At 44.5% G+C, this 23,584-nt stretch overlaps 1 protein-coding gene across 2 annotated transcripts in view; it reads right to left on the bottom strand.

Annotated features, from left to right (window-relative positions):
- Positions 1 to 23,584, bottom strand: part of coro2ba (coronin, actin binding protein, 2Ba) — a 218,386-nt gene that overhangs the window by 108,204 nt on the left and 86,598 nt on the right. Inside the window, exon 2 of one of the 2 annotated variants that reach the window (XM_072278059.1) lies at positions 13,703 to 13,758. The exons of the other annotated variant lie outside the window; for it this stretch is intronic. Within the exon in view, the coding sequence (XP_072134160.1) occupies positions 13,703 to 13,720 (18 nt within the window). The 5' untranslated portion in view covers positions 13,721 to 13,758. The remainder of the gene's footprint in view (positions 1 to 13,702; positions 13,759 to 23,584) is intronic. 2 annotated transcript variants of the gene reach the window in all.

The following is a 23,584-nucleotide window of genomic DNA, read 5'->3' as shown; positions in this document are numbered from 1 at the left end:
CTAGCGTCAGACATGTACACGTGAGGTCGTTAACCACTACACCATGCTTAGAGCAAACAGTTTTTAAATTGTGTCAGTTGCATGCACTTGTGTTCAAGAAGTAGTGATATTTATCACTGATTGTTGGCAAGAAATAAGCAGTTTGAGAACTCAGAACCGTTTTGCTCAGTGCGGTTTCAAGCATTCAAGTTTGGAGATGCCAGAAATGGCCAGGAGTGAAAATGAAATGATTTCACTTCTGCTTCAAGTTAGGACCTATGGAGAATTTGAGATCTTGACTATCATCTTGAATGTTACAATGAAAATTTAAGATTTGGAGGATGCAATCACCGATAGCATTGTATGAAGGCAGTCCATTATCTACACTAGGCGCCTGGGGAGTTCAAAGTTCAATTCCAGCACCGTTCTGTAAGGAGTCTCTGTACTCGCTCCCTGTGGGATGTGTGGGTTTTCCTGGCTGCTCTGGTTTCCTCCCATGGTCGAAAAACCACAGTGGATAGATCCCAAGATTAGGTGAAGGTTAGTTGGGTTAGTTGGGTTTGTTGGGGGTTGCCAGGGCGATGCAGCTTGAAGGGCTGGAAAGGACTGAGTCAGCGCTCTATCACTAAATAAATAAAATAAATAATTGCCATTCAACTATGCACACGAATACAGCCAAGTGAAACAACCCTCTCCGCGAGGCTTCTGGATAGACACACGAATATGCATGTATGGAAGGCTATAGGTCAGACACAGGCAGAAGGGACTTAGTTTAATTTGGCACTGTGTTCAGCACAGACAATGTGAGCTGAAGGCCCTGTTCTTGGAGTGTGTTCCATGCTTTACTCTGTGGCCAATCCAGACTCAGTGAGGTTTGATTGACAATGGAATCCTTCAATTGGCAGATCACGAGGGATCGTGACCTGCCTATCATCTCCTGCTGGATCCTCACTTCTTTCCCTTTACTCCATGGTACACTGTCCTCTCCTATCAGACTCCTCTTCTTCAGCACTTTCTCTCTTCCACCTCCCAGCTTCTCACAACATCCCCCACCTCCATTCACTCACCTTCTCCCTCAACTGGTTTTACCTATCATCTGCCAGCTTGCAGTCCACCTTTTTATTCTGACATCTGCCCCCTGCCTTTCCAGTCCTGACGAAGGATCTCAGCCCGAAACTTTGACAGTTTATTCCCCTCTATAGGGGCTGCCTGACCTATTGAATTCCTTCAGCAGTTTATGTGTGTTGCTCTGGGTTTACAGCATCCGCAGAATCTCTTGTTCTAGCCTCCATCTTTACTTATTTCTGCAGTTTGCTGCAATTAATAGAAAATTGTTTATTTTGCAGTCTGGCTTGTTCAATTCTTTCCCACAAAATTTTGCCTCATTTAAGCCATTCTATCTGACATGTGGTCCTAAGACTGGAATTTCTGCTCTTGAGGAAGCCTGTGAGGGGCCTGGACAAATCCAGCTCCCAGAGAGAAAGCAACTCTTTCAAACGTCTCCAAAACTCTTTTGCTAAGCAGACAACTCCCAATGAAAATGCAATGAAGCTGCCTACACTGGATTCAAAAGACAGTCAGAGTGCATTACTTGTTGAAACAGGAACAAAAAAAATGCTGCAAATTCAGTCATCGATCTGAAACACTAACACTCTTTCTCTCTCCACAGATGCTGCCTGACCTGTTGAGTAATTCCAGCATTCTCTGATTTAATATCAGATTTCCAGCATCTGCAATATTTTGGATGACATCTGTGTATTTGAATCAGGTTTATTATCACTGACATACGTTGTGAAATTTGTTGTTTTGCTGTTCTGGGAGCAAGGTCTTCAAGTGAAACAAACCAGTGGACGGGAGCCCAACCACAATAATCTGTGGACTTCTCCGATAACAAATTGCAATCTCCTTATCCATTCGTTTTCCTGGTATATCTCTAAACTTCCTCCACACCATTCCTCCGCTGACTTCCCCTCCTGACCCTGGGATTTTCAGCTCTGTGAATGTTATGCAGACTCAGCCAAAAGAGGAACGACCTAACAATAAACCAGAATGGTGTGGGCCACACAGAAGGCAGCAAAGTTACAAACCCAGCGATTTATTCTGCCACCTCCAGAGGATGACATGAGGGAGTGGATCTTGATCCAGGGAGGTTTCCATCCTTTGTGTAATATGTCTGATGATAGCCAGCACGTAGATGGCTGTACAACAGGCGCATGGTGTAATCCCACCCATTATGCAGCCTGTCAACCCCTGTGCGCTCACACTCCCCAGCTTCCCGAACATGGAACCGGGAGAAATGTTCCTCTTCTTGTATTAGAGTCACTGTGTGGTACAGTACAGAAACAAGCTCCTCAGCCCACCGTACACATGCCGACCCTTTTCAGAACCAATATCAGAATCAGTTTTAATATCACCGGCATATGCCGTGAAATTTGTTGCTATGCGGCAACGGTACAGTGCCATACTTAATAACAGAAACTATAAATTACAAAATAAGACTATAGTGAGGTAATGTTCATGGGTTCATTGTCCATTCAGCAATCTGATAACTGAGGGCAAGAAGCTGTAACTGAAATGTTGAGTGTTTGCCTTCAGATCCCTGGATCTCCACCTTAATGGTAGCAATAAGAGGGCATGTCCTGGGTGATAGGTGTCTGTATGAGTGTTTATCTAAATGCCTCCTACATGTGGTAATTGTATCTGATTCCACCACCTTCTCTGTCAGCGCATTCCATATAGCAACTACAATTTCTTGTAAAGCTTGGTCAGGTCACAAACTATTCATTCTCTCTCTCTCTCTCTCTCTCTCTCTCTCTCCCCTCCCCCCTCCCTCTCTCTCCCCTCCCCCTCCCTCTCTCTCTCCCCCAACATCTATCTCTTTCTCTCTCCCTTTCTCACTTTATCTCTCTCTCTCCCCCTCCCTCTATCTCTTTCTCACTCTCTTCCTTTTCTCTCACTCTCACTTTATCTCTCTCTTCTCTCTCTCACTCACTCACTCTTGTCTGGAAGAGAATTAGTTAAATAAGTTTACTGATATTCATCAACACTATTCTTTCCAACATAGCGGAGGACCAGAGACACGGTTACCTCCTAGTCCAGATCCGACCATGACGAAGACTGAGTGGGCCAGTGGAAGGGTTGGAGGGTGGAACAGGGCTAGCTTTGCTGTCGTTGTTTTGTTGCTTTTTGTGTTCTGCTGAACATTGCGGGCATACTATGTTGGCGCCGGACTGTGTGGTGACACTTGTAGGCTGTCCCCAGCACGTCCTTAGGATGTGTTGGTTGCTAACGCAGACGTTTCACTGTATGTGATAAATAAATTAATCTGAATCTGGGCCAGCCTACCATGTGGGACCTTGCCAAATGCCTCAGGGAATCATCTCCACCTCCCTGCCTTTATCAATCTTCTTAGTTACCTCCTCACTAAGCTCAGATCCGTCTGGCAGGGTTTCCCTTGAATAAAGCCATGCTGATCAGACACTGCCTTTCCAAATGAACTTAAATCCTATCCCTTCGGATTCTCCAGTCATTCCCCGACCACTGGGAAAAGGAATCGCCAGTCTGTAGTAACCTGGCCTTTTCCCTCTCTATGGTTGTAACAAATGCAAAGGAAGTGGGTCATGGTGTAATACAGGCAGAAGGGTGTTGTCTATGTGCTGCAGTACTCTCTGTGGAAGGGCTGTTTGACCAGATGTACCAACTAATTGATGGGACACCCCCGCCCCCCCCAACCCCTGCATGTGCACAGAATCACTGGGTTTGACAATTCCAAGCTACACATGAAAGAATTCACACACAGGCCCACTGCTGAGTTGACAGGCGCACGAGGCAGCTGGTGTGGGCTTCAGAGACAGTAAGTTGGTGGGGGGGTATACTTACGTCCCTCCCTCTCTGCTGTGGAGTAGGCTGCGATTGTGACAAGGCACTGCTGCCGGGCTTGGTTCAACGCTCTGATTGTCAGGCTGCCAGGAGACCGAGGGGGGAGGAAGGCGGAGAAGAGATGACAGAGGAAGGTGGTGGAGTTAGAGAGTCTGAGAAAGATCCAGAGGGTTCAACTAGATGGATTTCAAACATTGGTGTAATCTTTAGCAACACAGAAAACATAGTTTTGTGTTATTTATATATTCTTTGAGGATCTGATCATTGTTGGCTATTTTCTAATTGCCCTTGAGAAGGTGCAGAGGGGTGCAGGTGCCTCCACAGTAAAACATAGAACAGTACAGGCCCTTGAACCCATGATGTTGTGCTGACCTTTTAACCTACTCTAAGATCAATCTAACACTTCCCTTCCACATAGCCCTCCATTCAATCATCCATGTGCCCATCTAAAACTTTCTTAAGTACCCCTAATCTATCTGCTTGATACTGAGGGGAGAGGGGATAACCTTATCCGGAGGTATTAAAATTGTAAGAGGCAAAGACAGGGTAGATTGTGAAAATCATAGAAACATAGAAAACCTACAGCACAATACAGGCCCTTCGGTCCACAAACTGTGCCAAACATGTCCGTCCCTTAGAAATTACCTAGGGTTATCCATAGCCCTCTATTTTTCTAAGCTCCATGTACCTATCCAGGAGTCTCTTAAAAGACCCTATCGTATCCGCCTCCACCACCGTCGCCAACAGCCCATTCCACGCACTCACTACTCTCTGCATAAAAAAACTTACCCCTGACATCTCCTCTGTACCTACTTCGAAGCACCTTAAAACTATGCCCTCTCGTGCTAGCCATCTCAGCACTGGGAAAAAGCCTCTGACTATCCACATGATCAATGCCTCTCACCATCTTGTACACCTCTCTTCCTCAGTCACTCCAAGGAGAAAAGGCCGAGTTCACTCAACCTGTTCTCATAAGGCATGCTCCCCAATCCAGGCTACATCCGTGTAAATCTCCTCTGCACGCTTTCTATGGTTTCCACATCCTTCCTGTACTAAGGCGACCAGAACTGAACGCAGGGTCCTATACAGCTGCAATATTACCTCTAGGCTCCTAAACTCAATATCACGATTGATGAAGGCCAATACACTATATGCCTTCTTAACCACAGAGACAACCTGCGCAGCAGTTTTGAGTGTCCTATGGACTCGGACCCCAAGATCCCTCTGATCCTCCACACTGCCAATAGTCTTACCATTAATACTATATTCTGCCATCATATTTGATCTACCAAAATGAACCACCTCACACTTATCTGGGTTGAGCTCCATCTGCCACTTCTCAGCCCAGTTTTGCATCCTATCGATGTCCTGTTGTAACCTCTGACAGCCTTCCACACTATCCACAACACCAACCTTTGTGTCATCAGCAAATTTACTAACCCATCCCTCCACTTCCTCATCCAGGTCATTTATAAAAACCACGAAGAGTAGGGGTCCCAGAACAGATCCCTGAGGTGCACCACTGGTCACCGACCTCCATGCAAAATATGACCCATTTACAACCATTCTTTGCCTTCTGTGGGCAAGCCAATTCAGGATCCACAAAGCAATGTCCCCTTGGATCCCATGCCTCCTTACTTTCTCAATAAGCCTTGCATGGGATACCTTATCAAACGCTTTGCTGAAATCCACATACACTACATCTACTGCTCTACCTTCATCAATGTGTTTAGTCACATCCTCAAAAATTCAATCAGGCCCGTAAGGCACGACCTGCCTTTGACAAAAAAACATGCTGACTATTCCTAATCATATTATGCCTCTCCAAATGTTCATAAATCCTGCCTCTCAGGATCCTCTCTATCAACTTACCAACCACTGAACTAAGACTCACTGGCCTATAATTTCCTGGGCTAACTCTCCTCCTTTTCTTGAATAAGGGAACAACACCTGCAACCCTCCAATCCTCTGGAACCTCTCCTGTCCCTATTAATGATGCAAAGATCATCGCCAGAAGCTCAGCAATCTCCTCTCTTGCCTCCCACAGTAGCCTGTGGTACATCTCATCTGGTCCCGGAGACTTATCCAAAAGCTCCAGCACATCCTCTTCCTTAATATCTACATGCTCAAGCTTTTCAGTCTGCTGTAAGTCATCCCTACAATCGCCAAGATCCTTTTCCGTAGTGAATACTGAAACAAAGTATTCATTAAGTATCTCTGCTATCTCCTCCAGTTCCATACACACTTTTCCACGGTCACTCTGATTGGTCCTATTCTCTCACGTCTTATCCTCTTGCTCTTCACATACTTATAGACTGCCTTGGGGTTTTCTTTAATCCTGTCTGCCAAGGTCTTCTCATGACCCCTTCTGGCTCTCCTAATTTCATTTTTAAGCTCCTTCCTGCTAGCCTCATAATCTTCTAGATCTCTATCATTACCTAGTTTTTTTGAAACTTTTTGCTTTCTGCTCTTTTTTGCTCTTCTTTTCTTCTTGACTAGATTTACAACAGCCTTTGTACACCATGGCTCCTGTACCTTACCATCCTTTCCCTGTCTGATTGGAATGTACCTATGCAGAACTCCATGCAAATATCCCCTGAATGTTTGCCACATTTCTTCTGTACATTTCCCTGAGAACATCTGTCTCTCTCCCAAGCTATGGTAAAGGAGATAGAATTGTAATCATTATCTCCAAAATGCTCTCCCACTGAGAGATCTGACACCTGACCAGGTTCATTTCCCAATACCAGATCAAGTACAGCCTCTCCTCTTGTAGGCTTATCTCCTACTATGTCAAGAAACCTTCCTGAACACACCAAACAAACTCCACCCCATCTAAACCCCTCGCTCTAGGGAGATGCCAATCAATATTTGGGAAATTAAAATCTCCCACTACAACAACCCTGTATTATTACACCTTTCCAGAATTTGTCTCCCTATCTGCTCCTTGACGTCCCTGTTACTATTGGGTGGTCTATAAAAAACACCCAGTAGAGTTATTAACCCCTTCCTGTTCCTAACTTCTACCCACAGAGACTCCGTAGACAATCCCTCCATGACTCCTCCTTTTCTGTAGCCGTGACACTATCTCTGATCAACAGTGCTGCACCCCCACCTCTTTTACCTCCCTCCCTGTCCTTTCTGAAATATCTAAAGCCTGGCACTTGAAGTAACCTTTTCCTGTGGTAGGGGGTATAGACCCAAGTTGAGAAGAGAGAGTTTTAAAGGGGATTTGAAGGATAAGGATTTTAACACAGAGAGGTTGATACCTGGAAAATGCATGAACGTACACTTCACTATATTGTATTCCATTTGCCACTTCTTTATCCAATCTATCTAGGTTTTTCTGCAGACCACCAGCTTCCTCAACACTACCTGAATCATTGGCACCTGTTGTGAAATTGTTTTTGCCACAGCAGTACAGTGCAATACATAACAACAAAAACTGTGAATTATATATCAAATTGTTAAATTAAGTAAGTAGTGAGGTAGTTTTCATAGGCTCAATGCATTTCGCAGTACGCTTGATGTTGATGTGACAAATAAAGCTATTTTTTAAGATAGTTCCATTGTTTTCACTCATTTTTGAAATGTTGCCATCACTGACAAAGTTGGCATTTGTTTGACTGTCCTGGACCCAGAGTGGCTTGCAAGGACATTCATGAGGGTATTGAAGAATTACAGTAGGTTTGGAGCCAGACTGGGGTAATGATGGAAGGTTTCCTTTCCTGAGGAGCATTTTTGAACCAGAAGCAATTTTTACAGCCAAGTAGTTTTATTTTCACCATAAACACAGGTTCTGCCGATACTGGAAATCTTGAGGAACCCACACAAAATGCTGGAGGAACTCAGCAATTCAGGCAGCATCTATGGATGGAAATTAACAGTTGACATTTCTGGCTGTGGCCCTTCATCGGGACTGGAAGGGATGGGGGGAAAAGCCAGAATAAGAAGGTGGGGAGGAGGGGAAGGAGCACAAGCCAACAGGTGATAGGTGAGTCCAGGTGCGGGGGAAGGTGGCTGGATGCGGGAGGGAGAATGAAGTGAGGAGCTGGGAAGTGAAAGGTGGAAGAGGTAAGAGGAAGGATTGTGATAGGAGAGGACAGTGTACCATGAGAGAAATGCAAGTTGGGGCACCAGAGGGAGGTGATGGGCAGGTGAGGAGAAGAGAAGTTGGGGGGGGGGAACAGGAGAGCCAGAATTGGGAATGGAAAAAGAGAGAAGGAATAGTGGGGAGAAATTACTGAAAACCAAAGAAGTTGCTGTTCATGACATCAGGTTATTTTCCTTATTCCCCAGGCTAGTAATTATATTAGAATTAGACTATTAAGTCTTTTTTTCCTTTTGAAAATTCCAGATTATTATCTGAATTGAAATTCCACAGCTGACCAAGTAAGACTTGAACTCAGGTCTCTCATATGTTAGTCCAAACCTTTGGGGAACAAGTCCAATAATTCAACCATTGTGCCAACTATCAGAGTCAGAATCAGAATCAAGTTTATTATCACCGACATACAGTTCTGTGCAAAAGCCTTAGCCAGGGTGCCTAAGATTTTTGCACAGGTACAACGTGGAGCAGAGAGCAAGTTTGTAAATCTGGTGGGAGCAACGGATGTTGGGGAATGGCGAGGGTGGAGTGCTGCAGGAGGGGTGTGTGGCAGGTGGCAAGGGCAGGGGCTGGCGCGGGTGCAGACACACCCAGCCCTTAGACACCAAGCACCAGGCTCAAGTCCCTGACACCAGACAGCTGATTCCAAACATTTGGTTTATTGATCATTACATAATGACTCTCTGGTGCTTCCTGCTCCCTCCCCTCTCCATTTTCCCAACCATGATTCCCTTCTCCCTGCCCCCTTCCCACTCTCAGTCCACAATAGAGACCCATATCAGAATCAGGTTTATCATCACTCACATAGGTCAGGAAATCTGTTTTTCTTTTGCTGCAGCAGTGCAGTGCAATACATAAAGTTGCTACAGTGTTGTGCAAAAGTTTTAGGCATTCTAGCTATAATATGTGCCTCACTCTTTTGCACAATACTGTATGTCAGGAAATTTGCTGTTTGCGGCAGCAGCAGTGCTATACATAAAAAAAATTCCTATAAATTGCAATAGGAATATATTAAAAATATAAATAGATCGTACGAAAGGAGTGCAAAAATAGTGTTCATCGTGTTATATATGGCACACTCATCAGTTACCTGTTCATTGTGTTTTATAAGATGGATTTTATATTTATATTTATTGTGTTTTTTAATGCTACATTGGATCCAGAGTAAGAATCATTTTGTTCTCCTTTACACACGTGTACTGAAGAACGACAATAAATAAAGCTTAAATCTTCATTGGGTCTGTGGACTATCCTGACTATCTGTAAACCAATTCAAGTCAGGGAAAGTGGTGCAACTGGTGAGCCTGAATGAGGTTCGCTAGGAGAATGCGACAAGGCAGTTCTGGTTCTGTTTTTGCAGGCCTGCTGTTGAATATACTGCTGGTATTTATTATTGCACCGGATATTGGCCAGTAGTCAGATACATTCCTACTGTACGAGAACTGAAGATTTTGTAATGACGGATACAAGGGAGCCTGATGAAAGCTCTCCAGGAATTCCTGTCACAGATGTTGCAATCCTGTCTCAAACTGGACCTTCAAACCCAGGCATTAACGTCTGTCAAATATATGAGAATATTTGTGTTTGTCCTTCTTTTTTGACTGGTTTCCTGGTTGAAGTCAACTGTGTAAAATTATAGTGATGCTGGCTTCAGTCTGCCTGAGTTACAGTGGGAGAGGGAGTGGGGTGATGCAGACATCTTATATAGCAGCATCAGGTTGGCCTAGGGGAGTCTGTGAATTGTTGGGAATTATTGTGGGGGTGGGGGGATGTTGGGGAAGGACACTGCAGAAGCTGCTATGCATTGCTACTCCTGAGCGTGCCTGGTAGAGGTGAATGGAGGAAGCTCAGAATCGATACCTACTATCGTCTAATAGACTTCTGATGTACTTCCATGTCATTTGACAGACTACTCTAAACTGATTCTACGACCTATAGTCTCACCTCCAAGGCTCTTTACAACTCAAGTTCTCAGTATTACTTCTATTTGCACGGTGTGTTTATTTATGATATATCCTGTTTATTTGGCCAGTATTAGACCTCGATGTGCACACATTGCATTCATTATCACAAAGGAATTCCATGGAACCATATTTTTCTTTCTCACTTATTTCAGTTGCTGGATGTGCTTTCACAAGTGATTAACATTTTCAAGAGAAAGTAAGTGACTGTCCAGGGTTAACAAGAGCGTCCTACTTCCTGTCAGTCTGTCCTTTCAGAAAATATTTCTAAATTAATAATGCCTTTCACCCACTTGCATTGCCAAAAATAGAGAACATCTGGGAAGCAAGATGTATGAATGAGAGAGACATATTGTGAATCACTGTCCTCCATGTTGTTCCTTGACCAAGATTCCCAGAGGGAAAATCTGGGTGAAAATACTTCCAGGGATATCTGAATTTTTCAGTGGAGTGGGCTGTAACAGAGTCGTTCTCTGCTTAGACTAATTTCCCTACCTATTTGTGCAAAGGTTTTTGATTTGTGTTGGCATAGATCTCTCAATATCTAGCACTAATTCTTGTTCCTCCACCTCTCGGCTGCTCCACTTTCTTGAGAAAGAGGAGAGATTTAACAGAGGTGCACTAAATTATGAGGAATATAGAGAGGGTAAATGCAAGCAGGCTTTATTCTCCTGAGGTTGGGTGAGACTAGAACTTGAGGTCATGGGTTAAAGGTAAAAGTGAAACATTTAAGGGGAATCTGAGGGAGAACTTTTTCACTCAGAGGGTGGTGAGAGTGTGGAATGAGCTGCCAGCAGAAGTGGTGGATGCGGGTTCAATTGCAACATTTAAGAGAAGTTTGGGTAAGTACATGGTAGGGGTACGGTGGACTATAGGATTCAGCAGAGTAACAGTTTGGAACAGACTAGATGGGCCAAATGTCTGTTTCTGTACTGTAGTACTCTATGACGGTGGCAGGGTGGAGATGCATCTCTACCAAAGGAAGGCACTTCTTCCTTCCACTAGCCTGCTGGTCACCCTCGGGCAAGATAAAACACCAGCTTAGCCTCCTCCCTCTGATCAAGGGCACGTGAAGCCACGGGAGCAGGTGGTGGATGGTCATGTGAGCAGCTGGTGCATGTCACAAGTCCTGGTTATGCAACCACTGACACCAGGCAGACAATCTCTGAAGAGTACTGATAATGCCTGAGGTCATCCGTCTTGTAAAGACACTGCCCTTCTGTAGTAAAAATTGGCAAGAACAATCAATAGTCGCCTACATCATACCACACGGCACAGAATGATGTTGAGTGCTCTATGACTTTATGATGGTTGGCATGAACTTGATGGTCAGAAGTTCTGTACCTCTCTACGACTCGATGTCTCAGTCCCTCTCCCCTACTCCATTTTCTCATCACCCATGCACTTTTCTCACTGGGTCTAACCCCCACTGTTCTGGTCTCCCAAAGTGGAGACCCCTGGCAACTGATTCGTACCTGGCAAGCCCCCACTAACACAACTGTAACACTGAGTCGCAGTGTCATGCATCCATGTTGACCATAAAGTGCCCATCCATACTTATCATTCTTATCAGCACTTGGTCCGTGGTTTCCTAGGTTTTGATGATTCAAATACTTGTCTGAAATTTTTTGAATGTTGCAAGCATCTCTGCCTCCACTACCCCCTGAGGCAAAGTGTTCCACATTCCACACCACTCTCTGGGTAAAAAAAAAATCCTCCTCAAATCTCCTCTGAACCTCTTACCCTTTACCCTAAATCCATACCCTCTGGTTACAGACACCTCAGTTATGGGGAAGAGTTTTCTAATGTCTACTATCTATTCAATCTCAGATTCAAATTCAAATTTAGATTTAGTTATCACATGTACATCAAAACACAGTGAAATGTGTCACTTGTGTTAACAACCAACATACCTAAGGATGTTCTGGAAGTGTTACCACACATTCTGGTGTCAACATAGCATACCCACAATGCTCAGTAGAGCAACACAAAACACAAGATGCTACAAAACAACATCATTAGGGATCCCCATCGCTCAGGACATGCTCTTTTCTCATTGCTGCCATCAGGAAGAAGGTGCAGGAGCCTCAAGACTCACACCAACAGGTTCAGGAGCACTTATTACCCCTCAACCATCAGGCTTTTGAACTGAAGGGGTTTAACTTAAATCAATTTCACTTGCCCTATCACTGAACTGTTCCCACAACCAATGGACTCACTCTCAAGGACACTTCACCACACGTTCTCGATACTTATTGCTTTTTTGTTTATTAATTTTGTTTCTTTCTTTTTGTGTTTGCGCAGTTTGTTGTCTTCTGCATTTTGGTTGAACATCCAAGTTGGGTTGTCTTTCATTATTTCTGTTACAGTTATTAATTTATAGATTTATTGAGAATGCCCACAAGAAAATGAATCTCAGGATTGTATATAGTAACATATACGTACTTTGATAATAAATTTACTTTGAAATCTGAACTTTGAATCCCTTCCACCCTCCTAAGCAGATACACAGACTCCTAACACCAGGACAGCCCTTCTTCTTTGGCCTCCTGTGTACTCATGGATTTGCAGACCCTGGGTCCCGGCTTCCCCAGCAAACTTGCAGAGACTCACAGGCTTGAGGATCCATCGCGCCTCGACTTTTGGACTTCCAATTGACCTTCAGGCTTCGATCTGTGCCCCTTTTAATTTTATATACCTCCATCAGGTTCTCCCACTGCAACCTCCACTCCAGGGAAAACAAACCCAGTCAGTCCCATCTCTCCTCCTTGTTGAAATGCTCCATCCCAGGCACAATCCTGATGAACCTCCTCTACACTATTTGAACTGCCTTCATGACCCACCAGTGATTTGGTAACCAGAACTGTATGCAGTGTCCCAGCTGTAGCCAAGCCAAAGATTTGTCAAGTTAGTCCAGAGGAAGTTCACGAGAATGAACCCAGGAAGGAAAGGGTTAACATATGAGGAGTGTTTGATGGCTCTGGGGCCTGTACTCAATGGAGTTTAGAAGAATGAGGAGGGTGGAATCTCACTGAAACCTGTTGAGTATTGAAAGGCCTAGATAGAGTGGATGTGGAAAGGATATTTCCTACGGTGGTTGAGTCTAGGACCAGAGGGCATAGCTTCAAAATACTGTGACGTCCCTTCAGACAAAGATGAGGAGGAATTCCTTTACCAAGAGGGTCGTGAATCTGTGGAATTCATTGCTACAGATTGCTGTGGAGACCAAGTCATTGGGTATATTTAAGGCAGTAGTTTATAAATTCTTGATTAGTAAGGGGGTCAAAGGTTACAGAGAACAGGCAGGACAATGGGGTTGAGAGGGAATAATATATCAGCCATTATGGAATGACAAAGACACAATGGACCAATTGGCCTAATTCTGCTTCTTTTTCTTATGGTTTTACGGACAGCTCTGCTTTTACGTTTTATGCCCCTCATTATATCCAATGACCACATTGCATTTTTGTTGAATGATGTTGTTTGAGTAATCATCATTAGTAAATTCCCATAGCATTAGCGGGCTTCTTTAGCAGCCTCCTCCACATTCCAATTACTCCATGGGGTATCAGGGGAACATTCATTCAAGCCTCAAGGCTTGTTGGATGTGAATTGGCCTTCTCTCATCCCTGGCTCATGATCCAAATAAAATAATCAAGGATATTACAGAGCAGAAACACAGGCCAAATGCATTCCAGCGTCGAAAGAAAGCAACTGAGATAGGGGTGGTTATCGTCGGAGTGTTCGAAATACTTAGCCCTCAGAAGGCACCCACAGAGGTGAGGCTTGGCATCTCCTGGGTGGCTCTCTGCTTGGACTGAGTCTCAGATCCTAAAGGAGAGAAACCACCCAGTTACAGAAAAAAATCTTAGCACATTCTGCAAAAAATATTGTTTGTAAAATGAACGACACACACAAGATGGTGGAGGAACTCAGCAGCATCTATGGAGGGAAATGAACAGCCAATGTTTCAGGCCAAGACGGTTCTACGTTTTGGCTCTCTATGCCTCTAAGGATCCATGGCCCTATGTCTCAGTCTTTATGTCTACATGACTGAAGCTCTGTGACTAATTCACAGTTTGCTGTCCTGATAATGGGTTTTGGCCCAAAATGTTCCCTTCTATAGATGCTCCATGACCTACTGAATTCCTCCAGCATTTTATGTGCGCTTCTCAAGATCTCCAGCATCTGCAGAATCTCTTGTGCCTACTTATGAAATGAAACTGTGCTCAAATTCTTTTCCTCTAATACACGTTATGTAATGTCGGAAATGTTGAATGAAGCCTTAATTTGAAGCAAAGTCCCTTCTTATTTAGGAACACACATCAAAGTTGCTGGTGAACGAAGCAGGCCAGGCAGCATCTCTAGGAAGAGGTACAGTCGACGTTTCCTAGAGATGCTGACTGGCCTGCTGCGTTCACCAGCAACTTTGATGTGTGTTGCTTGAATTTCCGGCATCTGCAGAATTCCTCATGTTTGTGTTCTTATTTAGGATCCTGCAATACCGTGTTGAAAAGCATTGGGTCCATGTTTATACCACAGACAACAGTGCCTCACTTGATAAACTGGTCTTCAGTAGATTTATATTTTTAGAATCCTGCTGTGCACAAATTGTCTGTCACCTTTCCTGCATTATAACAGTGCTTCACTAGCTGGGATGTACAAGTTGCTATAGCAATGCAAATCTTTCTGTACTTTCCACTGAGGCTTTATAAGGCATTGGTCAGACCGCATTTGGAATATTGTGAGCTCTGTACTGAAAGAAGTGCTGGTATTGGAGAGGGTCCAGAGGAGCTTGACAAAAACGATCCGCGGAATGAAAGAATCAACGTATGAGGAGCATTTGATGTCTCTGGGTCTGTACTTGATGGAGTTCGGAAGAATAGTGGGAGGGGGTGGTGGGAGGGGTGGGGAGAATCTCATTGCAAGCTGCTGGACACTGAAAGGCCTGGACAGAGTGGTCATAGAGAGGATTTTCCATTAGTAGCACAGCCTCAGAATAAAGGGACATCCCTTTAAAATGAAACAAGGAGGAACTTCTTCAGCCTGAGGCTGCTAAATCTGAGGAATTTATTGCTATGGAGGACTGTGGAGGCCAACTTGTAGGCAGAGACTGATTGATAAGGGGCTTACAGGTTACAGGAGAAAGGGGTAAAGTATCAGCCATGATTAAATAGACTAATTCTGTTTGTATATCTTATGGTATGGTCTTATCGTCCTTCTCAAAGGTATCTGTGCTTCTATAAAATTCACACACTCTCTCTTATGCTAAAGAAACCTGCTTTCAATTCAGTGGTACCTAGAATTAATTATAAACACAAGAGACTCTGCAGATGCTGGAAGTCCAAAGCAACACACAAAAAATGCTGGAGCAACTCTGCAGGTCAGGCTAAGGAAGGGTCTTGGCCTGAAATGTCAGCTGTTTATTCATTTCCATCGATGCTGCCTGACCTGTTGAGTTCCTCCAGCATTTTGTGTGTTGCACCAAAATCAATTGCTCACTGAATCCAGGTCTCATTTCCACCTAACATTTTGCACTGTTAATTAGCAAATATTCCTTGGAACACCACAGTAGGCATCCCGGGTTCCTGAAAGGCACCCTGTGTATAGGAACAGCTTTCCTCTGGCTCAGGTTTTACCAACAGACTGTGCCTTGGATTGTAATCAATTTAATCTGCTTCAACACATAAAAACTGAAGAGTTTTCAGCCTGGAAGCACACAGGAGATCGTGCCTCTCCTCAGTGACAGTTAGTTACAAATTGTTCACCCCAGGATGACACTGATTTAGTCGTTCTGAAACATTACTAAAAACGTGCTTATAAGTGCAGGTCTGCTTTTATGTGGTTTCTTTCGTGACTGGAGAACATCCCAAAGAACCACAGCCAATGTACTTGCAGACTCTAATCCCGATGGAATGGTGAAATATTGCAGCTGATTCTTGTACAACTATGTGATATTGACAAAAATAAGCACTCACCCCTCCCTCTTCCCTCTTTTTCCATTTCCTGTTCTGGTTTCCCTCTTACTCTTCTCTTGTCCTCACCTGCCCATCAGCTCCATCAGGTGCCCGTCCTCCTTCCCTTTCTCCCATGGTCCACTGTCCTCTCCTATCAGATTCCTTCTTCTTCAGCCTTTCACTTCTTCCACCTATCACTTCCCAGCTTCTTACTTCATTCACCCCTCCCCTACCCAATCACTTTCCGCTTCACCTGGCCTCACCTGTCACTTGCAACCTTATCCTTCTTCCTCTCCCCCCTTATTCTGGCTTCTGCTGCTTTCCTTTCCAGTCCTGATGAAGGTTCTCAATCTGAAACACTGAATGTTAATTCCCCTTCATAGATGCTGCCTGAGTTCCTCCAGCATTTTGTGTGTTTTCCTGAAGATTTTTAGCATCTACAGAGGAGGAGGAGAAGATGGCAGCCCGACACAGCGTGCAGCAGCAACTCCGGTGAATGATATCTGTTATCTGTCAAGTAGGGTGCCGTGCACAATCCTGATTTGATGGAGACAGACGTGAGAGTACAGAGGAACATCTGGAGAAACTTCTGAAATGCCTTCTTCCCTGTCGCTGCTACTGTGTGATCCAGAATCTCCAGAGGAAAAGGCCCCGAGTCCTTGGCTTTGCTTTTTGCTCGGCGGCCGGGGCGGGGTTGAAGCACTCAGCAGAGATGGTGCTTGTGCTCGGTGTCGGAGGCTCGAAGATTTTGGGCGGACTCAGAGTCGGCTGTGGTCGGGTGCTTCCAATGCATCTGCAGTTGTTGGCACCTGGAGGTTTATGGCAGGGAGAGTTTTTCCCTTTTGCAGCCTGCTATCGGGGACTACCGTGAGTCGATCGGAACTTTGAGACTTTTTTTTTTACCGTGCCCACGGTCTGCTCTTTATCAAATTATGGTATTGCTTTGCACTGCTGTAACTATATCTCATAATTATGTGGTTTTGTCAGTGTTTGTCTCTGGTTTGTCCTGTTTTTTTTTGTGATATCACTCTGGAGGAACATTGTATCATTCCTTAATGCATGTATACATTTCTAAATGACAATAAACGAGGAATGAGTGTCCTCATAATCTAATCTAATCTAATCTCTTGTGTTTAAAATAAACTTTGTTTTAGGTATTGGATGAGGGGCAAATTTTGTAATTTTGCTTAGGATTTGTTGTATCCACCTGGATTTACTATTTCACTTGAAAATCGGCACTATTGATGACTCAGATAAGCTCCTGAACAGGAAATCAAAGCAAGCTCTATAGGACTTCAGTTTGAAAGCAGTAAGTGTTATGGGAGCATTGTTCCTAACTAAATCACGCTGCTTTAATTCGGGAGTTTGTTCTTGCATTAGCTCCTCCATCTTGTCCCTGGTCACAATAAACTATCGTTTATTGACTACAGTTCTGCCTTCTGTACTATTATTCCAATCAACCAAACTCCAGACCCTGGGAGTCTTCTGGAACTGGATCCTCAATTTCCTGACCAATAGACCTCAGTCAGTAAGGAGAGGCAGCAACACCTCTGCCATGATTATTCTAAACACTGGTGCTCCATATGGTTGTGTCCTCAGCCTCCTACTCTGCTTTCCTGTCTGTTCATGACTGCATGGCCAGATTCTGCACTAACTCTTTCTACAAGTTTGGAGATGATACCACCATATTGCAAATAACAATGAGTCAGAGTACAGTAAGGAGATAGAGAGATTACTGACATGGTGTCATGACAACAATCTTTCCCTCAATGTTATCAAAACCAAAGAGCTGGTCATTGATTTCAGAAAGGAGGATGGTGAACATGCTCTGGTCTACATCAATGGTGCTGATGTTGAGAAGGCTGAGAGCTTCAAGTTCCTAGGAGTGAATATCACCCATAGTCTGACTTAGTCCAACTACATCAGTGCCAGGGCCACGAAAACTCACCAACATCTCTACTTTCTCAGAAGGCTAAAGGAACTTATCAAGTCCTCATTGACTCTTACCAATTTTTATCGATGCACCACAGAAAGTGTTCTGTCTGGATGCGTAATGGTTTGATATGGCAACGACTCTGCACGTGACCGCAAGAAACTGCACATAGCTCAGCACATCAGGAATGTTTTCCCAGGAGCATAGGGTGCTGACGGGTGTGTATAAAATCATGAGGGGCATCAATAAGATGAATGGTCACAGTCTTCCCCCACCCCACTCCCAGTAGGGGAGTCTAAATCTAGAGGACAGACTTAAAGTGAGAGGAGAAAGATATAAAGAAGACCTGAAAGACAACTTTTTCCACACAGAGAATCCGAAGTTCAAAAAACAATGTTCAAAGCAAATTTATTATCGAAGTATGTTCGTATATGTCACCATCTACCACTTTGAGATTATTTTATTTATTTATTTATTGATTGATTAAGATACAACACAGAATAGGTCTTTTTCTGCCCTTCGAGCTGTGCTGCCTAGCAATTCCCCAATTTAATCCTAGCCTAATCAGGGGATAACTTACAATGACCAATTAACCTACCAATCGGTAAATCTTTGGATTGTGGGAGGAAACCAGAGCACCCAGAGGAAACCCATGCAGTCACGGGGAGAATGTACAAGCTCCTTACAGGCAGTGGCAGGAAAAGAACCCAGGTCGCCTGTACTGTAAAGTGTAGTGCTAACCACTACACTACTGTACCGCCCCTATGCTACCATGTTTTCTTGCAGGCATTCACAGTAGAACAAAGAAACACAATTGAATCAATGAAAAACTACACACAAAGATTAACAAAGGACCAACGTGCAAAAAAAAGACAATCTGTGCAAGTACAAAAAAAAGTAAATAAATAATTCTGAGAGTATGACAATATGAGTTGTAGAGTTGTGGGGTGGTGGGTGTATGGAACACACTGCCAGAAGATGCTGTAGAAACTGTTACAATTACAACATGTAAAAAATACTTGGATAGGTTTACAGTCAGAAAGCTGCAGAGGACACGGGCCAAATGCAGGAAAATGGGACTAGCTCAGGAAGCCAACTAGGTTGACATGGATGAGTTGGGCCAATAAGCCTGTTTCATGCTTTATCTATCGATGACTTGTGATTCCATGAATCTATGAAGCCATGACCAATGAAAGCACCTTCCCCTTTATGTCTGCTTAATAAAATTAAAGCACTTTTGGTCTGTTTCATTACACACAAAAGAAGTGACACAGTGAAGGTGTTCCCGTAGCCCAGTTCCACAATAACATGTCCATCCAGCACAAAGGCACATAGCGTTGATGGAAGAGGCAGACACATCATTCAACATCCATTTAAAGAGGGGGCTTTGTGCAGTTGCTGTTTAGCAATATTAATTCTCCCAAGTATTTGGCTGGGTTTAAAATCAGCTCTGTGTGTCCTGCTCCCGATGATACCATATAATAAAACACCACAATCCCCTGCTGATTATCTTGGCAAAGATTAACCTTCCCATCTGTGCCTGCATGGAGTAATCATGAAATGTATATCAAAATCAGGATAATGCCACATTGTTGAAGTTCAATATGCAATCATCTGACCACTCAAAATAAATGAGTCCTTTCACTTCTCTTGTGTAGCTCCACTTTGTTCCCTTATGTTTGTGTCGAGCAGGAGGTACAGAAGACTGGAGTCCTGCATCACCAGCTTCAGGAACAGCTACTTCCCCACAACCAGCAGGTTCTCAAACTGACACTAACCCTCCCTCAGTAACAGAACACTATGGGCCACCTCTTGCACCAGCAAGGACTTGGCTCTGATTGTGTCTTTGTTTTTTTTTACTGTCTCGTTCCTCCACGCTCTTGTTTTTCTCCCACAGATTCCTGTGTTTATCTCTTCCTTGTGATCTGCGCTCCCCACAATCCCATCTGCTCATCCAAGATTCGACCACACACACCCGCACACACACCACAGGACAATAAATGTTCCACATCACCCCTCTTTGGGATGTGGAAAGAAACCATAGCAACTGGGAGAATCCCACAGTCCTGTGCCAAAATCTTAGCCATACCTATATAGCCAAGGTGCCTAAGACTTTTGTACAGTACTGTGTTTGTCAATGTGGAGCAGAGAGTGAGTTTGTAAATCTACCGGGGAGCAAAGGATGTTGGATGGAGTGCCGTGGGACAATTGGTAGATAAGGAGTCCCTGGGGCAGGAGGTGGGTGGGGGGGGGGGGGTGCAAGGCAAGATAATTTGATTCCAAACAATTGATTTATTGATCATTACAGAATGTCTCTCTGGTGCTTCCCTCTCCCTTCTGCTTTTCCCCAACCATGATTCCAAGCGATATATGTGTGCCTAAGATTTTTGCTCAGTGCTGTGCATAGCCACAGGCAGAACGTGCAAACTCCACACAGACAGCACCAGAGGACAGGATCGAATCCGGGTCACTGGATCTGTGAGTCAGCTCTGCCAGTCACAACCCTGTACCACTCCCGGTGACCTGACAGCCATCATCTCTTTTCACAACCTGCTGCTCTTTTCTGTTTTTAAATCTAGCAGCGCGATAGCATAGTGGCTAGCACGACACTATTACAGTGCCAGCGATCGGTGTTCATTTTCCGCCACTGTACGTGAAGAGCTTGTACACTCTCCCCGTGACTGCTCCAGTTCGTTCCCACATTCCAAAAATGTATGGGTTAATTGGTTGATTGGTCACGTTGGGCCACACGGGCTTATTAGGCTGTAAGAGCCTGTTAATGATGGGACCCCCACCACCCAGGTCATGCTCTCTTCTCACTGCTGCCATCAGGAAGAAATTACAGGAGTCTCACAACCCACACCACCAGGTTCAGGAGCAGCTACTACCCCTCAGCTGTCAGCCTCTTGAACCAGAGGGGGTAACTTCACTTGCCCCTTCACTGAACTGTTCCCACAACCTATGGACTCTTTCAAGGACTCTTCATCACCTCGATATGTTCTCGATATTTATTGCTGACTTTTGTTTTGTTTTGTATTTGCACCGTTTGTTATCTTTTGCCCATTGGTGGTCAGGTCAGGTCACTCGTCCGAGTGCTACTGGTACCATGTAACCCTGTACTACCTGTCGCATGGCCGGGTGGTCGGCGACTAAACCGGCTCCCCCACCAGGCTTGCCTGGTGAGGAGGGCGGCTAGACACCCTGCAGGATGAAAAACAAGACCTGTCAAAGGGCGGGTGAACCCTCTCGTAGGGTCAATGGCCATCTAGCAAACACGTGCTGCGGAGCACGGAAAGGGCATCCCTTGCATCGAAGCTTGGTCTGGCCATTCACTGCAACAGAACTTCCCCCAGCTGTCTTGGACCCCACCATGCCACTGGATCCAGGAGGGGATGGTGAGAGGGTGGGTCTGGACCTGTGCAACCCCCTACTCACCTAAAATCCACTCACGCACGCGCTGGTCCTTTCTGAGGAGTGGGGTCAATCCCACTAACTGACTGAAAGGAACCATCATCACCCTATGAGATGGATAGCCAAAGAGGTGATTTGCCCGCCCTGTTGGTTGCAGTCTTTCATTGATCCTATTGTGTTCCTCGCATTTACTGTGTATGCCCACAAGAAAAAGAATCTCAGGGTAGTAGACATGGTGACACAGTACTGTGCAAAGTCTTAGCCACATATATTTAACTAGGGTGCCTCAGACTTTTGCACAGGATTGTTGTAATTTTACGTATTGCACTGTACTGCTGTCACAAAAAAAGATTCATGACATGCGAGTGATGATAAATCTGATTCTGACCTGGGTTTCTATTGTGGACTGAGAGCGGGAAGGGGGCAGAGAGAGGGGAATCATGATTGGGAAAAGGGGAGGGGAGAGGAGAGGGAGCAAAAAGCACCAGAGAAACATTCTGTAATGATCAATAAACCAATTGTTCAGTATCAAATTACCTTGCCTGGTGTCTAGGGGGTGGGTGTGTCTGCACCTGTGCCACCTCCCCACCTCTGGCACACCTTCTCTACCACCTGTCCCACACCCCTCCCGCAGTGCCCCACTCTCGCCGGTCCCAACATCCTTTGCTCCTGCCAGATTTACAATCTCACTCTCCACTCCACATCGCAAAAGTCTTAGGCACCCCAGCCATATATATGCATAAGACTTTTGTACAGTTCTGTCTGTACTTGATAGTAAATTTACTTTGAAACATGCTGTATCTCTGAACAAAATAAATAAAAATAAATATCCAATGCCCGATGTGCTAGAATCTGATATTTCAACAAAGGGCAAAATTGCTACTCAAGAAAACTCTTAGGACTGCATGTTCTATTTACAGAGCCTCATGCATTGTAATTACACAGTTGTTGGTTCTGTTTGTCTTCAGAGATCTGGATTTTAACATCTATATTCTCTTATTTGCTTCACTGTCTCCTGATCAGTTCTTCAGTGAAAATAACAAAACTGGCCAAAGTGTTCCACTGCAATGTAAGGTGGTGCACATCTAGATATCTAACGGCCTAAAAGCAAGGATATAATACTGAGTCTTTATAAGGCATTGGTCAGACTGTACTTGGAGTGTTGATGGCGTGGAATACCTCGAGCCATGCAGCAATCCCCCCATTTAACCCTTGCCTAATCACAGGACAATTTACGTTTGTACAATGAGCAATTAGCATACCAACTGGTACGTCTTTTGGACTGTGGGAGGACACCAGAGCACCCGGAGGAAACCCTCGCAGTCATAGGGAGAATGTACAATCTCCTGACGGGCAGCGACGGGAATTGAACTGGGGTCACTGATACTGTACAGCATTGTGCCAACCACTATGCTACCGTGCTGCCCCTCTTATTAAAGGAAGCATGTGCAGGCATTGGAGAGGGTCCAGAAGAATGATCCTAGGAATGAAGGGGTTAATGTATGGGGAGAGTTAGATGGCTCTGTACTTGTACCTGTTGGAATTTAGAAGAATGAGAAGGGATCTCACTGAAACTGAACGAATACTGAAAGGCTTAAGTGAGTGAACATAGAGGTGACGTTTTCAATAGTAGGTGAGTCTCGCACCAGAGGAAACAGGCTCAGATTAGAAGGACGTGATTTTAGAGCAGAGGAACTTCTTTAGCCAAAGGGTGGTGAATCTGTGGAATTCATTGTCATGGGTGGATGTGAAAGTCTAGTCTTTGGGTATATTTAAAAAGAAGGTTGATAGATTCTTGATTAATTAAGACATCAGAGATTGTGGGAAGAATTGAGGGCGACAGGGAAAATATATCAGCCATGATCAAATGACCTAATTGTCTCCCTTTGTCTTACAGTTTAGTTGGAGACAGATTTCAGGGAAAACCAAACCACTGTCCAGTTCAAAAGAAGGGTCTTCACCTGAAACTTTGAGACAGTGAAGAACTGACTTATTATGTACCAGTCAGGCTTCTGCAGGTAAGTTTTTCATTGCACCCGTGCGTATGTGTACCTCTGCAGATGAAATAAACTTGACTCTGACCGTTCATTTCCTTCCACAGATGCTGCCTGACCAGCTGAGTTCTTCCAGTGGTTTGTCTGTGGCTCCAGCTTTCAGCATCTGCAGTCTCTGTTATCTCTGATTGCGCAGAGCAAAAGAAACAAAGGCACAAAGGCCCCGTAGTAGCATCCCACCAATGATGGTTGGCACTGTCAGAAGATCACCAGGCTAGAGAATCCACCCCCCCTTAAAAGCTGTTTTCCTACCTGTGGTAAACCATATAAATGTGTTGTAACTGGGTTACCTGTCTGGACAC

This window comes from Mobula birostris, chromosome 14, assembly GCF_030028105.1.
Source record: "Mobula birostris isolate sMobBir1 chromosome 14, sMobBir1.hap1, whole genome shotgun sequence".
Lineage (NCBI taxonomy): Eukaryota > Metazoa > Chordata > Chondrichthyes > Myliobatiformes > Myliobatidae > Mobula > Mobula birostris.
Note: the sequence above shows the minus strand (reverse complement) of the source record. Positions and strands in the feature narration are given on the sequence as shown.